The 18,092-nt window shown below is 36.8% G+C and overlaps 1 protein-coding gene across 5 annotated transcripts in view; it reads left to right on the top strand.

Annotated features, from left to right (window-relative positions):
- Window positions 1-18,092, top strand: part of DDC (dopa decarboxylase) — a 50,347-nt gene that overhangs the window by 18,785 nt on the left and 13,470 nt on the right. For all 5 annotated transcript variants that reach the window (XM_059472236.1, XM_059472210.1, XM_059472200.1 and 2 more), the window contains 6 exons: window positions 3,525-3,591; window positions 5,670-5,764; window positions 7,654-7,721; window positions 13,008-13,084; window positions 16,816-16,835; window positions 17,569-17,667. In XM_059472236.1, the coding sequence (XP_059328219.1) occupies window positions 3,525-3,591; window positions 5,670-5,764; window positions 7,654-7,721; window positions 13,008-13,084; window positions 16,816-16,835; window positions 17,569-17,667 (426 nt within the window). The remainder of the gene's footprint in view (window positions 1-3,524; window positions 3,592-5,669; window positions 5,765-7,653; window positions 7,722-13,007; window positions 13,085-16,815; window positions 16,836-17,568; window positions 17,668-18,092) is intronic.

Raw genomic sequence — 18,092 nt, 5'->3', positions numbered from 1 at the left:
CAGAAACTGAAACAGAGATATTTTCATATAATAAAGCAAGGAGACTCTGCAAACAAAGCACTTAACCATGTCAGGTGTTGAGGCACTAAAATAGCCACAATTTACTGAGGAGCCATTTCCCAGCACAGGTGATGTGCAGCCCTTCATGTGGCCCCGAGTTAAGGTGGAGCTTTAAAACACATGCTGAATTCATGTCCATTTTATTACTGTGAATACACACTGGTGGTTAAACCTGTGTGTAAATGCCTCTCTCACTTGGGCCCTGTGCTCCCAGCTTGACACAGGCCTGTGTTGGCAGAATGCTGGCTGGGATGCTCAAAAGTGAAGACCACTAAGTTAAGCACTCCTAAATTCAGATAGAGTGCCCACTGCATTCAAGCCTGGCTCACCTAAACGTGTGTATGTGGCCTGTGAGCTTTGTGCTCTCTTTCATAAGTCAGCACTGACAGATTGCAGCTGGCATATACAAGGTACAATATACTTCAATGACCTCAACCAATATAGAGCTGCTACAACACAATTGTCTGCTGCCCAGCATGAAATCTCTCTGATTTTAGATGAAATGACTCTTCTGAATGTGATCCACAGGATATTAAGAAGCAGGCTTTTTCTATCCAGACTCACTCAGGAAACAATAAATCAGTATCAGACTGACAGATGAGCCATCTTTTCACTAGAACACTTAGATCCTGACCACAGATTTCCATTTGGAAGAAACATTCTTCAGACACATACAGATGTCTAGGGTGATGTCTCTTAACCCACAGTTTGTGAATGATTGCTGTTCTGTAAAATACTGAATGATGGTTTAGAGAACTGTTGCAGTTTTCCTCAGGCCACAGATATTCTCATGAGTGCAAGCTGGCAAGAACTGAATAGGAGAAAATATAAACAATATGTGAACATTGAAAGTTCTGCCTCATTTTAGTTATTTGCAAATGAAAAGCTTTGTGGTGGAACCATGCAAAATGTGCCCACATCTTTTCAATAACTGTAGGAGGTCTTCCAGTTGAAAAGATTGAGAGGAATTGCTCTCAGGAATCATAAAGATGCATGTATGTTTCCTGACATAGCTCTCCATTTCAGGAAAGTAATACATGAGATGACTGAGTTAAGCATTTTAGCTGCTTTGTATTCACAACCAAGGGCTGAGTCAAATTTGAAGTGCACGACCTGAAAAGGAAAAGGCCTGCAGGCTATACTGAGCCATCAGTCCCATTTCTGTGATGCAGTCTGTCCCCTACCTTTTGCACAAATGTGATTTTTCTGGTGTTACACAGGCTACAAATTGAGTTAGATTCATTCTCTAGTACTGAGGCGGGGTAATGAGAGTCCTGACAAGGGCAGATGTTGTCACTCTAAGTGGTTTCTGAGAATTAAAGAAAGTAGCTTTGAGGCTTAGACACCTGCAGAGAGGAAAACAAAATTATTTTAGAAATTGAGGTATACTTTACAGAATAACCCATTATTTAAACAACTAAGCATATGTTTGAACTCATATAATCTCTCACTGAAAAAACCATACTTCTTATCCTGATTGGGGAGAATACCTTAATAGCAGTACAAAATTAATAACAATAATGAATAACAATAATGAATGAAAAACAATAATGTGTAACTTTTTGTTATGAAATTTCCATCATTATTTTAATTGCTGGACTAACCAAGGCAATTTCACTCTGATCTTGTCAGAAAATTCATACCATATTCCATAAAATATATGTGTAAAAGCTGAGTTAAGTCTATAGTGCACTATTTTTATTTATTTCCCAATATATGCATATTCCTTATGCATATTTAAAAACTGGCATTTTCATCATGGTATCCTCCATTGTGGTAAATATATTTTCACTCCATACATATGTGCCTTCTTAGGAAAAATTGAGACCAAATTTTTTCCTGCTATTTAAAAAATTACCCTGCAATCTTTTCAAAGCAGCCTCTCTAAATGGGTGATTAGTGTTCCAGAGAACTCTTAGATGTGCCTCAAAGCGCTTCAGTTTTCTGTTTTTCTGTGTCTCAGGAATAGAGGCCAGTATAGATAAAGATGAGATTATCTTGAAGGAAAAATATATTAGCTTATGATTTTACTAACTATATACATACAATTATTTCTCAACTGTATTTGTTCCAAACTCCGGTTCTTAGTAGCTTAGTATAGAAAAAATACTGAATTGTCCCTTTTTTATTTTAATTATTGCTTCTTTCAAGTTTTTCTGGGACAGAATGTTTGTTTCTTGAAAAGTCCACTGGATGGACAAGTATAATTTAGGGTTTCCTTTCTTTTCTTATTGGTCTCATAATGAATTTGCTGAGGGACACATACACACAGAAAAATGTGTCTAGTTCCAGATATATAGGGAAAAACTGTAGGAACAAAATATGTTGCTTGACAATGTACTTGGCAGAAAAGGTAACCAGAAATACTAAAACAAAAAAAGCAAAATTTTATAGTCATGTCCTAGCTGTACTGTTGTTTATGTGTGATCTTGGATAAATTATCTAACTCTTTTGTATTTCAATACTCTGACTATAACACAGCATACTTTATTTGTATATTTAAACTGTAGAGTGTCTTTTATTATGTAAAAAATCTAGTAAACCACAAAAATCATACTCAGCCTTTTAGTGCTTTCAGAAATAAGACAGGGTGTTTAAAACATAAGTGTAGCAATGAAAAATAATGTCAGTTTATATACCCTTGGTAGTTGGGGGTTATTGATTAAAATTCTACCTGCATATTTCCAATAAATTACAATAGCTCATTTTCACCTAGTTATGTTCTCTTTCTGCTGTGAAACTTCAGCATTTATGTTGCCTCTGCCTTTGGCCCACTGGTCACACAGAAGGGTACATTAAATGAGACATGAACAGAAAGAAGGAAGCACTGTTCCAGTGTTTTTGGATGAATCTGGGAGAAGTTTCTCTGTGAAAAAGTCTTGCAAGCCAAGTAGGGAACATATGCTGCTAGTGAACAGGTTCCAGGTTGCAGATCTCTTGAGCATAAACTGGTTACAAATCTCTGTTGCAGAGCTGTGGCTCTGATTGAGACAGCAACATTTGTCGATCTATTCTGTCAATAATAATTCCAGCACCTTTAAATTGCTCAAGTTCAGAACTTGCTTATGTACCATGAACCACAAATCATTTTGATGGGATTTGCATATGTAAGATAGTACTGAGCCACACAATAAACATGTAGAACTTACAGAAAATACATAAAATATAGCATTAGCACAACACTGTGCCTATATTACAGTACTTATCATTCAATTTTTTATAAACATTTTATTTTATGCATCTGCTTCAATGGACTGTTATGGGAGCCTTGGAAAAAACCAACCCACAGTCTTAAAAGTTCCACTAAGGGACTACTTAAGGGCCACTAATGACTAACATGATTTTTTTGTTCTGTAATATCTTGTATTTTTGTTTATTGCTGCCTTTGCAGACTGTTTTTCTCCTTTTTCTCCTTTGGTAATTTTCTATGCTGTAACACTTTTTTTTTTTTTTTGGCTCTGCAGTTCTGTGCAACACTTGGAACCACCTCTTGCTGCTCCTTTGACAAACTGTTGGAACTGGGTCCTATTTGTAAGTCTTTGCTGCTTCTTTCTAAAATTTCAGATACCAGTTTAAGCCATGCTGAGTCATTTCCAGGACATTATGCTGTGTCAGTGTCCAAATACAATAAAGCTACTTATAGATGAGACCTTCAGTTACAGTTTTATTTCTAATATTAGGTCAAGCAGCAAATGTGCATTCTCAAGCTGTTAAAAGAGTTAGAGGGTATTGCCTTAAGGGTTTCTTTTCTGGGGAGGGGGACATATTTTGGAATACTTAAGAATTACTGTAAGGGCCTCAGTTTGTAAGATATTTCTTCAAGCCCTTCTGCCCTGCAAGGGCATCTAGAACGATGCTGAATATCAGGGAAAAGCTGAACTCTTAATTCTGCTCTGCACCAAGTGTTTTGTTTCTGCCTGGTTATAATAACAATAAAAGGTAGGGAAATATGCACCAAAAATCCCCATCTATTCTTAATCCTTGCTCTCCCCTTCCCAATTTCCTTCCTCTTCCAAGAAAATAGGAAAAATGCCAGTGTGTTTAATACAGTGATCGAGTCATGGACTCTTCATAAGTATTACTTTCTGTGTTATGGTTTGTTGTGTCAAGCTTTGATCTGCAGCAGGGCTTGGTCAAATCCCATGTTTGCTGGCTGATGAAATTGCTACCAAAGCACACCATATCTCTCCACATGAGAACAGGAAATCCATAGCTGTAAGCCACTGGAAGCAACTTCATTGAAACCCAGCTTGATTTGATGTCCTGTTAATTTATTCAGGGGTCATTTGCTCTGTGAGGTGTGCTGCCTTTCAGCACAAGCCCCAGTGACTCAATTTCTCCCAGTCCTTCTTTTTGAACAGGTTCCTAGTAGTTTGCTTAGCAGCTACAGATTATTTTGCTGATTGTGCTATTCCTAAAGACCTACTAAAATAGTGACACCAATATTTTTAGGTGTAGCAATAATCATGTGTTTCACTTCAGTGATTCCCTGCTTGTGTAGCAGAGCCCAGCAGAAGGATGGCATGCCAGTGAAGTCAGAAATCTCGTGCTAGCTTTTCTGCTTAATCTTATCCTTCGCACACATGAGCAGCAGTCCTGTGATATGAAGGCAGTGTCTCAAATCAAGTGTATTTTAAAATAGATAATCACTTAAACATTCAACATGCTTTAAAATAAACCTAAGTTGTGGATGTTGTGAATAATATTTTATTAGCTTTCCCAGACATTCATGCAAAAAGAAATTTTAGTTCACAAGAATGCAAATTTCAGCATGAACTTGGTGCCAGACTGCAGATCTCAGTGGATGTACCTCTGTATGTGGAAATAACCATCAGAATTATTTGGTGGCAAGTGTAATGCGAGCTTTAACCATCAACCAATAGACCATAATTGTTACTGAGTGCATTAAAACAGTGTTTCCCAGGAGAGTGGGAATACTTAGAGTATACCTGACCTGCTCATATTCCAAAATATTTCTGCAGAAACCATTCAGTGACTAATCAAAGTAACACTTTCTCAGCATTTCAGTGCTTGCTTTTGCCTAATTGTCTGCATCCTTAAAATGAGTAGTTTGCTGCACATAGTTCAAAGCATGTGCATGCACATTTATCAATATGTACAAAATTCTGTTTAGAAAAGTGTTTGTGAATTATGAGTTAGAAGTAGGGAGCACAGGTAATATTCTATCTCCTACTAAAGTAGTTTTATTAGCATATAAATGATAGCTAAATCTCTATATACATTTTTTTGAAAGTTTATTTTATAATGGTTCTTAAATTAAAACCACAAAATAATTTAGGTTGCTTACTTTTAGTAAGATAAACCTAGAGATGATGATCCTTATGGGTCCTTTCCAATATGGGATATTCTGTGATTCTATGCTTCTGTAACTTTTTTCCAGTAGAAGTGGGAAGGAAAAATAATACATTATATATACAATTTATGTATTAATGAAAACCCAGATGGTGGAAACATTTAATCTCTTAATTTAATTTGAAATTGGGAAAATAATAACATCAAAGGGAAACCTCTCAGGCACTTGGTTTCATGCAAAATAATTGGACTTTTAAATTAGCTGTTTAATTTATTTCCTTCAATTATTTTTTTAGGTAATAAGGAAAATATCTGGATGCATATTGATGCAGCCTATGCGGGAAGTGCTTTCATCTGCCCTGAATTCAGGCATCTTTTAAATGGAGTGGAGGTGAATGAGTGTTTTTTCTCTAGCAGCCTGCTGAAACCTTGCTCTTTTATAGAATTTGTGTGTTTTTTATGCAGCCAAGATTAATGTCTCTTCCAGAATCTCTGAGTAAGCTGCACCTCGGTTTGCACTACAAATCCCTGTACATTCGATTACATTACTTAAATTTGTAAATTTTTAATGGTTTATACTGGGGCTCTATGAGTACCCCTCTATAAGAAGTTTGTCATTCAGAATAACAAGTAGTACTGAATCAACAAACAAAAAAGAGGAACTTTTCCCCAAATATCGCTAAAGACATATTTGTAACATCCTACATTACACAAAAATGAGGAAAAAATAATTTTGACAAATTAATGAGCTCATTATGTCTGGTTTTCTTCTTACATCCATAAATTCATATAGTATAGAGCCAGCAGCTGTATCTCAAACAGACAGGGTTTAATAACCAAGAGGCATAAATGAAATATTCCCCTAACAGCACTGCTGTTCCTTTTCCGCTGCCTTGCTGAGCTACTTGGCATTCAGTTGCTTAGATAAGAGTACTTCAATTTCCTGCTGCTCCCCTCACTCAGATAAGTCCTTGTCTTCCACGCCAGTGCAGAAAATATTACTGTTTGGTAAAGCCAGAAGTTTAAACACAGCACTGATAGGCAGTGAGTAATGAAGAAGAGGCAGGAAAACCCCCTCACAAATAAAGCATTTCTTTTTGTCTCCTTTTTATCAGCAAATGAAGCTTGTTGTAATTTCCTGTGGGGGAATATTTTTTAAATTATTGTTATTGGTTCCTAAAGGAAATGAAACAGCATCCCTTGTCTGGGCCAGCGTTTGTCATAAAAGTAAATATTTGACAACCATGAATAGGTTTCTTACTTTACATAGTGCAGGGTGATAGCAAGATAGATGGATAGATAGATGAGTAGAGAGACAGGCAGATCATCTTCTCTTATTAGAGCATTAGTTAATTGTTTACAAGTGACAGGGAAGGTTATGAGAAGCAAATGAGAACAGAAAAGTGCAATATGGAATAGTCAGACCTTGTTGCTGCTGGGTCCCCATCCCCAGCTTTTTAAGGCTAGTGCCTTCTGCCTTTCTTAAAACATAAAACATGGATGAAACCTTTCTAAAATCTTTACCTACCTGGGTTTCTTGTGATGTCCCACCTAAACATGTCAAGTAAACCAGGCATGGCATATGGTGTATAAATGTGTATTTATTGCAAGTGCTTACTTTTTGGTGGTTTTTCTTTTGATTTAGATGAAACAATAATTCTAGTGAAAGAAAAGACCCCGTAAAAAAAAAAAAGAAAAAAAGAAGAAATATTTCCTCCTAGTCAGTTGTAATTTTTTGAAGGAATATGATGTGCAGATTCTGAATTACATGTATAGTTTATTGGTATATATGAATTTTGTGTGTATTAATTTCATATCCTTGGAAGTAGAAAGCATAGGGATTTGTTATTGGAAAATGTGATATGAACCCCAGTGAATGTTTCTGAGTATGCAAATTTATTTATTTATGTATTTATTTATTTATTTATTTAAGATCACAATAATATATACACTTTTCCATAACATATGTAGCAAGAAAGTATAATTGTAAACAAATGTTCAAAATGTTGATAATACCACTAGCCTTACTCCATATCTAACGTGAATTCCACTCCCAAAATAAATGAAGATTTAACTCCAACAGTTACTAAATAAGGTGACATCAATATGAACATTATAAAGACCTGATTCACGAATTGATTTATAGTTATACAGACAATTTGACAAAGTCATATCATTATCACATGATTTTTCTTTTGTAATTCTAGACAATTTGACAAAGTCCTATCATTATCACATGATTTCTCTTTTGTAATTCTGTTTTTATTTATCCATTCTCAGTTTGCAGATTCATTTAACTTTAATCCTCACAAATGGCTCCTAGTGAATTTTGACTGCTCTGCAATGTGGTAAGTATTTCAGTACAGGGAAACATTACAAGAAACAAAAATGAGGTTTTATTAGTCTTCCTTTCTATGAGAAGACATTTCTTTATATTTTTCAACTGAAATGAGGAGAACTGCATAGCTTTAAATATTATAAATTATTTACAGAATTCAGACTTTCATTTAATCCAAATTTCACAAACACAAAGTTCTGAAAGAGACCTGAACTCTGTATTGTGTTCCAAAAAGACAGAGAAGTCCTCAAAAGTCTGAAGATTTATACTTGCTCCATTTTGGGACTGTTTAAAACATAAATAAAAAACCTTATTTTAAGCATAGCAGTGCAATGAACAGCATGCTAAACAGGTTTTTTTTTTCTTTCTTTCTTTCTTTCTTCCTTTTCTTTTCCATAACATTTCTTTTGGTTTGATTCTTTTAAAAGCCGTTCTAAAAATGTTGAAGATTTGGCTGATGAAAAGCAGCTGATTTCAAAAAGGCCTATTTATGCAATTTTGTACTGACTTTCAATTTTCCCAGATGACAGCCCAGATATTTTCATATTAAATGATGCTGAAATAGAAACCCATAGACATACTTTCAAACAAAACAAAGTATTATGGCAGTAATAATAGCATGGGTTTGTTAAAAACGTTCCATGGGTGATCCGATTTTGTCCCAAACAAAATGATTACCAGCATCACAATTAATGATACTTGTTAGCAAAACAGCTATTCAACAAATGCAGACCATTTATCAAAAATGAAAACATTAATTTCAGTCGTAAAAGAACAAAATTTACAAAAGAGAAAAAAGAAGACTCCAAAACATCATCCAGAAATAGGTCACCTATTTAAAAGAGGAATAAATGTAAGACAGTGATCACTCAGTTGCTTTTGGTTAACCTTCATCTCTTTTAATTTCCCTGGCAAAGTTGGTAAAGTTGGTAAATAAATATATTACCTGAAAAGGTAATATATTATTTTTTCAGGTATTATATTATGGTTTTTACTTTAATATTTCAGCTGATGTAGGCATTTTGAATCTTCCCACACATAGTGTTTTTTTTTTTTCTTTTCCTTAGGGTAGGTGGCTTACATTTAGACCCTAATTTATCAGTAGTGGCAGCACCCCATAACATGCTGTGTCTCTGGATGTTGGGAAGTGGCGAGAGGAGGAAACAAACTCCTTTGCTAGTTCCTCCCATCTTTTTTTCATCACTCAAAGATATTGTTAGAAACATAGCCACTTGCAAATTAGACAATACACTATCATTTTCTTTAATGTTTGTAGAACAATGAGGAACCACAGTCCAGTCCCTAACAATTTAGTTTCTCATTAATTCTGCTGTCCCTGAAAACCCTGTGGAACTACGTTAAAGGCATTTTATCTGGCTTTCCAATAAAACAAGTTATATACAATCACACTGTGAGTTCCCATCTCAGGTGACTTTACGTTATTCCTAGTAAAGCTTAGACTTTAGACTTAGGGAAATACTTTTTTCTGCATTTTGTTTCTTGTTGGGTTTTTATTTTTTATTTTTAGATAAGACATTGCATAACATGCTTATTTTCATAGGTAGGAAGATTGCAGTAAAAGGACTCTGAAGAGACCTTGCCACATCTCCCTACTCAAAGTAAAAGTTTCACAACTATAGCCACTCAGGCTTCAGGTCAGCTAGGCATTTCTGTATAGGGCTTATTCACTTAACACACAATAAATATACGCTTAAGCTCTTTGACTTGAAGCCAAGTCCATTGTCCAGCAAGCTAATTTTAAGACCCACATCCAAAATCCACCTGTTTTACCTAATGTAATAATCCCTGAGGAGGTGAAAAGTAATAATAAAGGATGAAAGATGGTAAGAAAAAGTAACTGTGAAGAATACATTCTCTTAGGATCCATGAAAAGTATTAAGTAAGATACTGTGGTAGTATGGAAAGAGGAGTTCAGTAAACATCGAACACCATTTCAGAACCAAAGTAATCTGTGCATCCATTGATGACCAGACTTCAAAATAACTCAGACTCCTCAGCATTTTCCCTAATAAACACTTGCATTTCTTTTCTCTGCAAGCTGATTAAAATAATCTACCCATTAGATCTGTAATGTAATTATGTAACTACTCAGTGCAATATGTGGCACTGATGTAGTTTCAGATTTGGAGACAATTTCATTATAAACCTTTTGTAAAATATTCTCAGAATTCCTGATGTACAGAAAAGAGCAGTCAATTTCCTATAAAAAGGAATTTAATAAAGCCAGTCCAAGAAGGATATATTTTCTGTATTCAGATATCAGAGTCCTTTAGAGACTTTCTTTTGAACCTACAGTCAGTTTTGCCTGACTTGTTTAAATTATGCTGTGGAATATTATAAAATAGGACTAAGTGTCTTCATTCAGAGAGAGTGAAAATAATAATCTTGCAAAGTCTTGGTATTTTTGACTTTTATTACTGTTTTCGGGGTTTAAGTGTTAACTTTTGATTGGGAAGGGTGTTTCTGTAACTGGAAGAAGGTGCCTACAGGAAATACTTATCTGTAGATCATAGAACACAGAATAGTTTGGGTTGAAAGGGAACTTAAAGGTCATCTACTTCCAACCCCACTGTTATGGGCAGGGACACCTTCCATTAGCCCAAGTTTGCTCAAAGCCCCAACCAGCCTGGTCTTGAAGAGTGCTTGAAATGAAATTGTATTTCACTTCCCAGCTCCAGCTGAACAAACTTGAACAATCTACTTGAACACAAACTGAAATTTTCCTGGTGGTTCATTATATGAGGTCACCTTTTTATCTTTCATTTAAAATGCACAAAACAGAGCAAGGCAGTTAAAAGCTGCAGATGTGCAATTCAAGTAAGTCACTTCTCACAGATTTTCACTACTTATTTCACCAGGAGTTTTGTTTTGCATTTTGTATTATGAACACTTAATCTGTGCTACTTAGGCTAGGTCTTGGTCTATTAGCATAACCTCCAGCCTTAAAAAATTTGTAGTTTACCAGCATAATTTGTGAAAAACATATTCACAGGATCACAGATTCATTAGGGTTGGAAGGGACTTCTGGAGATCATCTAGCCCTATGGTTTTCGTCTTGAGAGGTGGTCAAGGAACATCTTTTAGGCTGGTGGAAGAAAGGAACATCTTTCAGGCTCTGCCTCAGAGCCCTTTAACAGAGAGCCACCCACTACAGTCACTCAACTTTTCTTTTTACAGTAACCACCACATGGCTCCTGATGTAGGCTCACCTTGTTTGCCTTGCTCACAAACATCTTTAGATCTCTAGCAAATCATACCTGATTTTGCTCTGAATGTTGGAGGGTGGAGGTTGGTTGGAGCCCTGCTTTTTTTTGATCACCAGGGTCCAAGGTGTCTCAGTGTTATCCCCTGGAGGTGGATGGTTCTGGAGCCACATATCTACTTCTGTTTGAGTCCCTCCACTACCACACAGCCTGTTATCTGTGTCTTGTAATGCAGCCATTTGACAACAGGTCATCCACCCGTGCACACCTTGTGCAGGTACCAGCCTTTTCTCCAGAAGTGTCTGGGTATCCATTGCAAGCTACCAGCAGCACTGACACCTCCTTCCTTACCAGTTCCATCTGAGTGGCAGCATCAGACTTCTCAGGGGCTGCCTCACTCACCCTGGGTCTGGCTTCAAGGTGGGGGCCCCCCATTGTGGCAGAGACCTTGAGCACTGAGCACTCTGGTCTGGATCTCTTTAGGACTTGCCTGAGGTGTGGACCTGCTTGCAGAATGGAGCAGCACCCTTCCTGCATTCCCTGCCTACAGAAACTTCATTTTCGTGTGTTCTAAGCTAGATGTTGCTACAAAATAGTTGCCCTTCCCATTGTTTAATACAGCATCTTACAGGAGAAGAAATAAAGTGCTCACAAAACATCTTAAGATGTTGCTTATAACTTGGATTAGCTGCATTGAGAATGAACTACTGAAACACAAATATACCAAAGTAATCAAATACTTCAAATAAACTACAGTAGAACAACATAAAATCTGTTAAAAATATTTATCCTAATTAAACCTTTTTTAAATCATTGTTTTCTTCCTTTTGTCCACAGGACATTTTTAGCAATAATTAGGTTATTCACTGTTTTTATTTTATCTGAAAATCTGTCACTATTTTTCATATGCCTAAGTTTACTTATTTTCAGCCATGTACTTCCCTTACCTGAAGGCAAATACTTACCTGTTGGCCTTGATACTTCCCTGACCATTAGAGAGATGAAGGCTTTTTATTTGTTTGAAAAAGAAGTTTTATGACCACAGTCTAGATGTGAATGAGAATGGGAGTATGTACTGGCCTGTGCATTTATACATACACACTAAAATATTGGAAATTAGATTTTTACTTAGAAATTTACAATTCTACAATAAACAATTAAAAATAGAAAAAAATTCCGGACTTTAGTCTTTTAGAGTATCCCTGTTTTGATATAATTTTTGCTTAATTTGTAATATATTTATAGGCATAATATAATGATGTAGCAGTCTTTCCCTTTTTGATTTATGGTTTCTTCTTCTGCCTCTATAAACCCCAACATTTGTGGAGGTGAGTCAGTCTTACTGAGCATGCACCACGAACCAGAAAAATCTCGTTATTAATCGCTGGCAGAACAAAGTTTATTCTCTCTAATAGGGACACACTGGCTTTTGAACGTCAGTCCAGTCACACCACCCCTCAGCTGACAATAGTAAGTTACACTTCTCAGTGTGACATTGTGCTGTAGAATGTCTGTCAGGAATTGTGTCGTGGATCCAGCTGGTGGCAGGGTGGTACAAGAGGGGAGTCAGAGTCAGAGCTGGGGCTTGTCCCTTCCAGGGGCTGCTCTTGCTGCTTCCACAGCAGCATGGGGAGACAGTGGCCAGCGCCCCCAAAGCCTCAGCGCGGCTCTGCGTGATGTTTAGGAAGCAACAGCTCTTCCCACGCAGCTTTGTACTGCAGTAATTTCAAGACAACTTCTGTTGACTGCAAACATTAACATTGCTTCAGCTAGTCTCACATTCTGGTGTGAGTGTCTATCACCATAAAAAGATCCTCTATGTCTGTTTCTTGTCTGTTTTTAAATATGCAGTCGTGCAGTCATGCTGCCCGTTCCTGCTGAGCCTTACACTTAACTGCTTGTAAGTACAGTACTGATATGGCTGTGAAAAAGCACTGAAAATGGCACAGGCTGTGCTCAGGAAATATGCCAGTTTAAACACATTCAATTTGACTTCACTTCTTGTGGAAATTTAATCCCTTAAGTCTTTATTCTTAAATTTCTCAATTTGATTTCTTTCTTTTTTTATACAGGGTGAAAAAAAGATCAGATTTAATAGGTGCCTTTAAATTAGAACCTCTTTACCTGCAGCATCACCATCAGGAGTCTGGTAATTTTATCATTAAATGAGATTATTATTATTTTGTTTGCACTCTGATATTTAATGGAAAGAAAAAAGGACTTAAGATGAAAACAGCAATTCTTAAACTACCCAAGTTGTTTAGGAGGCCGTTTCCATTTTCTGAGCACTCTAGGGAGCTTAGCTCATTAAAGTGCAAATACATGTCTAGTGAGATTTTAGTTAGTTAAAAGCAGTACAAGGAAAGTAATTTCATAAAGCATTATGCATTACTACTTTTGTATTGGGATTTCCCCAGTTGCAGACTTACCACTGATTGATTGCAGGAGTGTTGAGAAAATTCTCATTATCTTTTGGCTGTCAGATAATCGTATTATTGGGTGTTGTGTAACAAGTCCCCTAACCTGTCTCCCCAGCACATCTTTCTCCAGAATGATTTCAGGATCTGATTTGGTTTCAGAGTTTCTAAGGCCTGTGACTTTTTTTCTTAGTTATTCATGCAAGCTCTGATTCAAATTTTTCAGAAACACATGTGAGGAAAAAAACACTCTCAGAAACTACAAAGAAGGGGTGAACTGTGTTTGCTGTCTGTGCTCTGCTTTTGAGTGATAGCTTTCTGGGACCTTATGCTGTGGCCCTCATGCTCTTACACTGGCTGTAGGGAAAGGCAGAAAGAGCAGACTATCTGTTTCATACAAAATGCTCATGAAAGCTCTTTGCAAAATGCACACAAAGAATTAAAAAATCTCAGACTCTGTACAAAGCTCCTTAATGGATTAGTGATGGTCCTTGCACATACCTAGCAACTGCAGAGTGGTATTTGCCCTCCTGAAGCCCATTTTTACACATCTGGGTATTAACTGAATAATTGTGAAGAAGGTCACAGCAGTGCAGAGTCAACATGTGGTGGAAGTTCCCTCATAACTTGCTGAATCATCTGTAGATGGACTTACCATATACTCAACCTCATTGTTTTCCTGGAATTTCTGGTGCTGATCTGTGTTCAGAAGTGTATCCTGATATGGCTATGAACTCATTGACATTTAAATTAATACCATCCAGAATTCCACAATTCACTAAAAAGCCCTAGGAAAAATGGACTCATGTACCTTAATCCTGAACTGGCATAAACCTTGCATCTTATTCCTTTCCTCCATTTCCAAGGAATGCAAACATAGAACAGTGCAATAAACAGGAACATGCAGTAATTCTGGACCTGATGTTCACCCTCTAAAGGCTCAAATTATTAAGAAAAAAGATATACCTTTTTTTTTTTTTTGCCTTTTCTAATAGAATATACAAGTTACACTTAAGGCACTAGCCTTTAATTAACATACACATTAAAAATATTTATCTTCAGGTGAAAAAATTCCAGCCTTAACTAAAATGAAAATATGTTCTTGGGACAACTGATAATGCTGATACAAGAACTTTTGGTCTTACCTGGGTTAAATAACACCTGAAGAAAACCAAACCTTTCTTAAAAACAGGTAGTTTCAGTAAAGCCACCTAGTTGACCTAAAAACTTTGTCACCCAGTCGGAGAAAGAGTTTTTTAGCCTTCATCTTGTCTTCAGAAGTGGAATAGCATGTTAGATGATCTAACATACTGATTTCAAAGGAGATAAAGTGATTACTAGCAGTCTAGGGATGCCATTTTTTTTTCTATGCTCCTTTCCCATGTGATATCAATTTTCTAAGAAGTTGGACAACACTTTCCAAATGCAAAAGCCTCTGGTTAAACTTCCAACCCTCACTTACTCCTTCAATAAACACAGTCAAATTTGCTACACGAAGGTGCTGCAGTCCCCATTGACTCCTGTGTGATTTATGGGATGTCAGCACTCCTGAAAATACGACTTGCCAAATGGAGGGTCTTGAATTCTCAGTATTCTCAGGTCTGAGAATTCCTATCCTGGTTTACTAAATAATAAAGTAGTATTTCTGAATTCACTTATCTCTCACTCAAGAATTTAAATGAGCGGAAAAATATATCTATCCGTGAGCAATTACTCTTATTAACCATATGGCAATTATATGTGTCCCCAAGGGGAGAGTCTTTATTTTGTCATTAATTATAATTTTTATGTGATTTGCATCACCACACCAGAAAGATTATACTAGCTTGCCTGGCAACCCAGGATATAGGTCAAATCCTCATGGCAGTGTTAGAAGAGTGCAGCTTTATACTCTATTGTGAGCACCACATAGTCTCCCACAATGCAATTCCTCCTGGTTAAATACAGATGTAAGACTAAGGCTTGTAATCAAGGAATCAAGCACTAATCATTGATTACATTCTGCTCCACAGCTTGTGAAAGGCGTTGTTGTGGATCATTAGACATAGCCCCTTACAGGAGCGTAGGATTATTTATCTGTCACCAGTTGCTTTACTCTCTTTGCTACCAGTCTTGCAGCTATCAAACAGAAATGGCTGCTACAAAGCAGAAGAATGTGAATGTTATCAATTTTCCTCGTTACCAAGCAGAGACAACCACATTCATTTCCAGAAGACCAGAAACAAGTTGATGATTGTTGGTTGTTTTGTGGATTTGGGGTATTTTACCACCTGGAGACCAACATAGTGACAGGTTAAAGAACCTAATGTCCTTCTATTACAGGGACAGAAGGACCATGTTTTTTCCTGTGTTTTGGCTGCAAATGAGAGAACATTGGCAAGAGAGCTTGTAACACAGAAAAAAGTTGTTTGGTTTTTTCCCCTGGAAAATATAAAGGCTGAAAATTATGTAAATGGCATATACTGGTCAAATTCAGAAGCTACAGTTCAACCTTCCAGTTAACATTTTAACAATTCCAGGAACATTTAGCATTTTCCCAAGGAATCCAAGTACATACTCTCCTATGAAGCTTATACCCCAATGCAGAGAAATTAAACAAATAAGCTAAGCAGATGCTTCCTAGAGAAGTGCTTTAAATATTACATCAGTTTAATGTCTCTTACTGGCTTACAGCAAGTAACTGACTGAGTTCAAGTTTACTGTGAAATCAGTTGAATTCCTTGATTCAAAGAAAAGTCAGGTGAATCCTGACACTGTGTGCTTACATAAAAGGACAGCTGATAATGCCCTCTGCTTGCCTTCCTGGACTGCTTAGTCCATCTGTGTAAGCGACTTTCACTCCATCAAAAGAAAAACCATAAAAAATTGCAGAATACTATTCTCCAAGCAGGGACAGGTCAAATTCTGAGTCAATTTTCTAGTCACTTATTATATATTCTGTAGAATTAGCAACAAATATATGCATGAATATAAAAGGTGGATTATTTCAAAGAGTCTTACCAGTTCACTAGGGTAAAGGCAATGACATTTCACAGCAGAGAATGAGTTATGAGTATGAGGTGAGTCTGGGGATTCTGCAAACTGTTTAAACCAAAATTAATAATAGGTATTTTATCTGCTGCTTGTTTTCTCTACAGGAAGAAAATAAACATAATATTTGATCTGTCATCTCCATAGTATCTGCAGTATAACAGAAAGGAAAATAATGTTTCTTCTGTAAACTGTTTGTCAGTAGCATATTTTGACTAGCTAAGGAACGAAGGTTATTGCAAGCCCCTTCATTTCACATGCAGCCAAGTACCCAGCTAGATATTTAGTGCTCCTGTTGACACTGATGATGCAGAAATTTGCAGCAGATGTAAAGGATAGATAAGATACAGCTTTTTCAATAACATTAGAATGGTTGAAGTCTTTGGCTGTTGTGATGATGATGCAATGTGAATGTTTTTTCTTTAATTTCCAGGTCTTGTCACAGATTATCGGGTAAGTATGAATATAATTAACACTATTACTTGTCTGTACTGATATTTTTAGGGCTTTATTTTCCATTACTGCCATAAACTTCCAAACTTTATGTTTCTTTACAAGAAGGATGCAGCTTGCTAAATTTTTTAACAAATTGAAATTTGGGTTTTTTTCTGTTTTTTGAAAAAAGAATGTTTAAAGGCAGAAATTGTCTTGCATGTGCAATATCTTTAGATTTAGGCAGTACAAAGAAATTTTCTAAAGTTGTGGGTTTGGTGATTTATTTCTTTGACATAGTGAATAACACAATTTTAAAAAAATTAAAAGCATCTCTATTTCAATCTTTTACCATAGAAACACTGTTGTTTTGAAATGGAAAATGTGCCTGTCTTTGTAGATGCTAGCCCCACAACTTTAAACGAGCCAATGTACATGAGTTTCTCAGATACTTGTTTTTCTAAAGCCTTTGAGGAAAATTCAGGATGCACAAAGAAAATTTGATTTGCCTCATGACCCTTCCGTTCTGACTCCAACCTCCTTTGCCAATTTTAAGTTGAAAATTCTGAGTATTAAACGGCATTAATAAACAGGGATTAATAAACCAGGAATAGATATTTCTTCTATTATTTGTTCCACCTCCAGCACCTGCCCATAGGATGTGGCCATGTGGGTCACTTCAAAACCATACTTTGTGCTGTGTCACTGCAGTGGTGGCCTCTGACACGGGCTCTCCTTTCTCTCTGGGTTGCAGCACTGGCAGATCCCCCTGGGCAGGAGGTTCCGCTCCCTGAAGCTCTGGTTCGTGCTGAGGATGTACGGCGTCAGGGGGCTGCAGGAGCACATCCGCAAGGTGACCGGGAATCTCCTTCTTGGGTACCCTCTGGTGGGATGGCAAGGGAAGGTGAGCTGCCTGGCTGCTCCCCATGACTTCTGTGCACACATCAGAAGGCACAGGAAGCAGTTTGGGGCAGCTCAGTTCGACAAGGATGCTGCTCGTTTGCCCCATGTAAGGTCAGCATTTCGTATCATGGCCGGAGCAAAGGTGCCATTCATTTTGTGCTCATCTTTAGGAAAGAAACATCTCAGAATTTGGACCTTCTACAGTGTGGAACCACAGTTCCCTCTCAAATTAAGCCAAAACACATAGATGGTTTTATTTTGTGGAAACACATGGATGTTCATTGCTTCTTTATTTTATTAATATGCATGCATTGATAGGATGTTTAGATTATGATTAAGGAATACAGTGACTTATTTGGCATGTCTACCTCTGCT

Source organism: Ammospiza nelsoni, chromosome 1, assembly GCF_027579445.1.
Source record: "Ammospiza nelsoni isolate bAmmNel1 chromosome 1, bAmmNel1.pri, whole genome shotgun sequence".
NCBI lineage: Eukaryota > Metazoa > Chordata > Aves > Passeriformes > Passerellidae > Ammospiza > Ammospiza nelsoni.
Note: the sequence above shows the minus strand (reverse complement) of the source record. Positions and strands in the feature narration are given on the sequence as shown.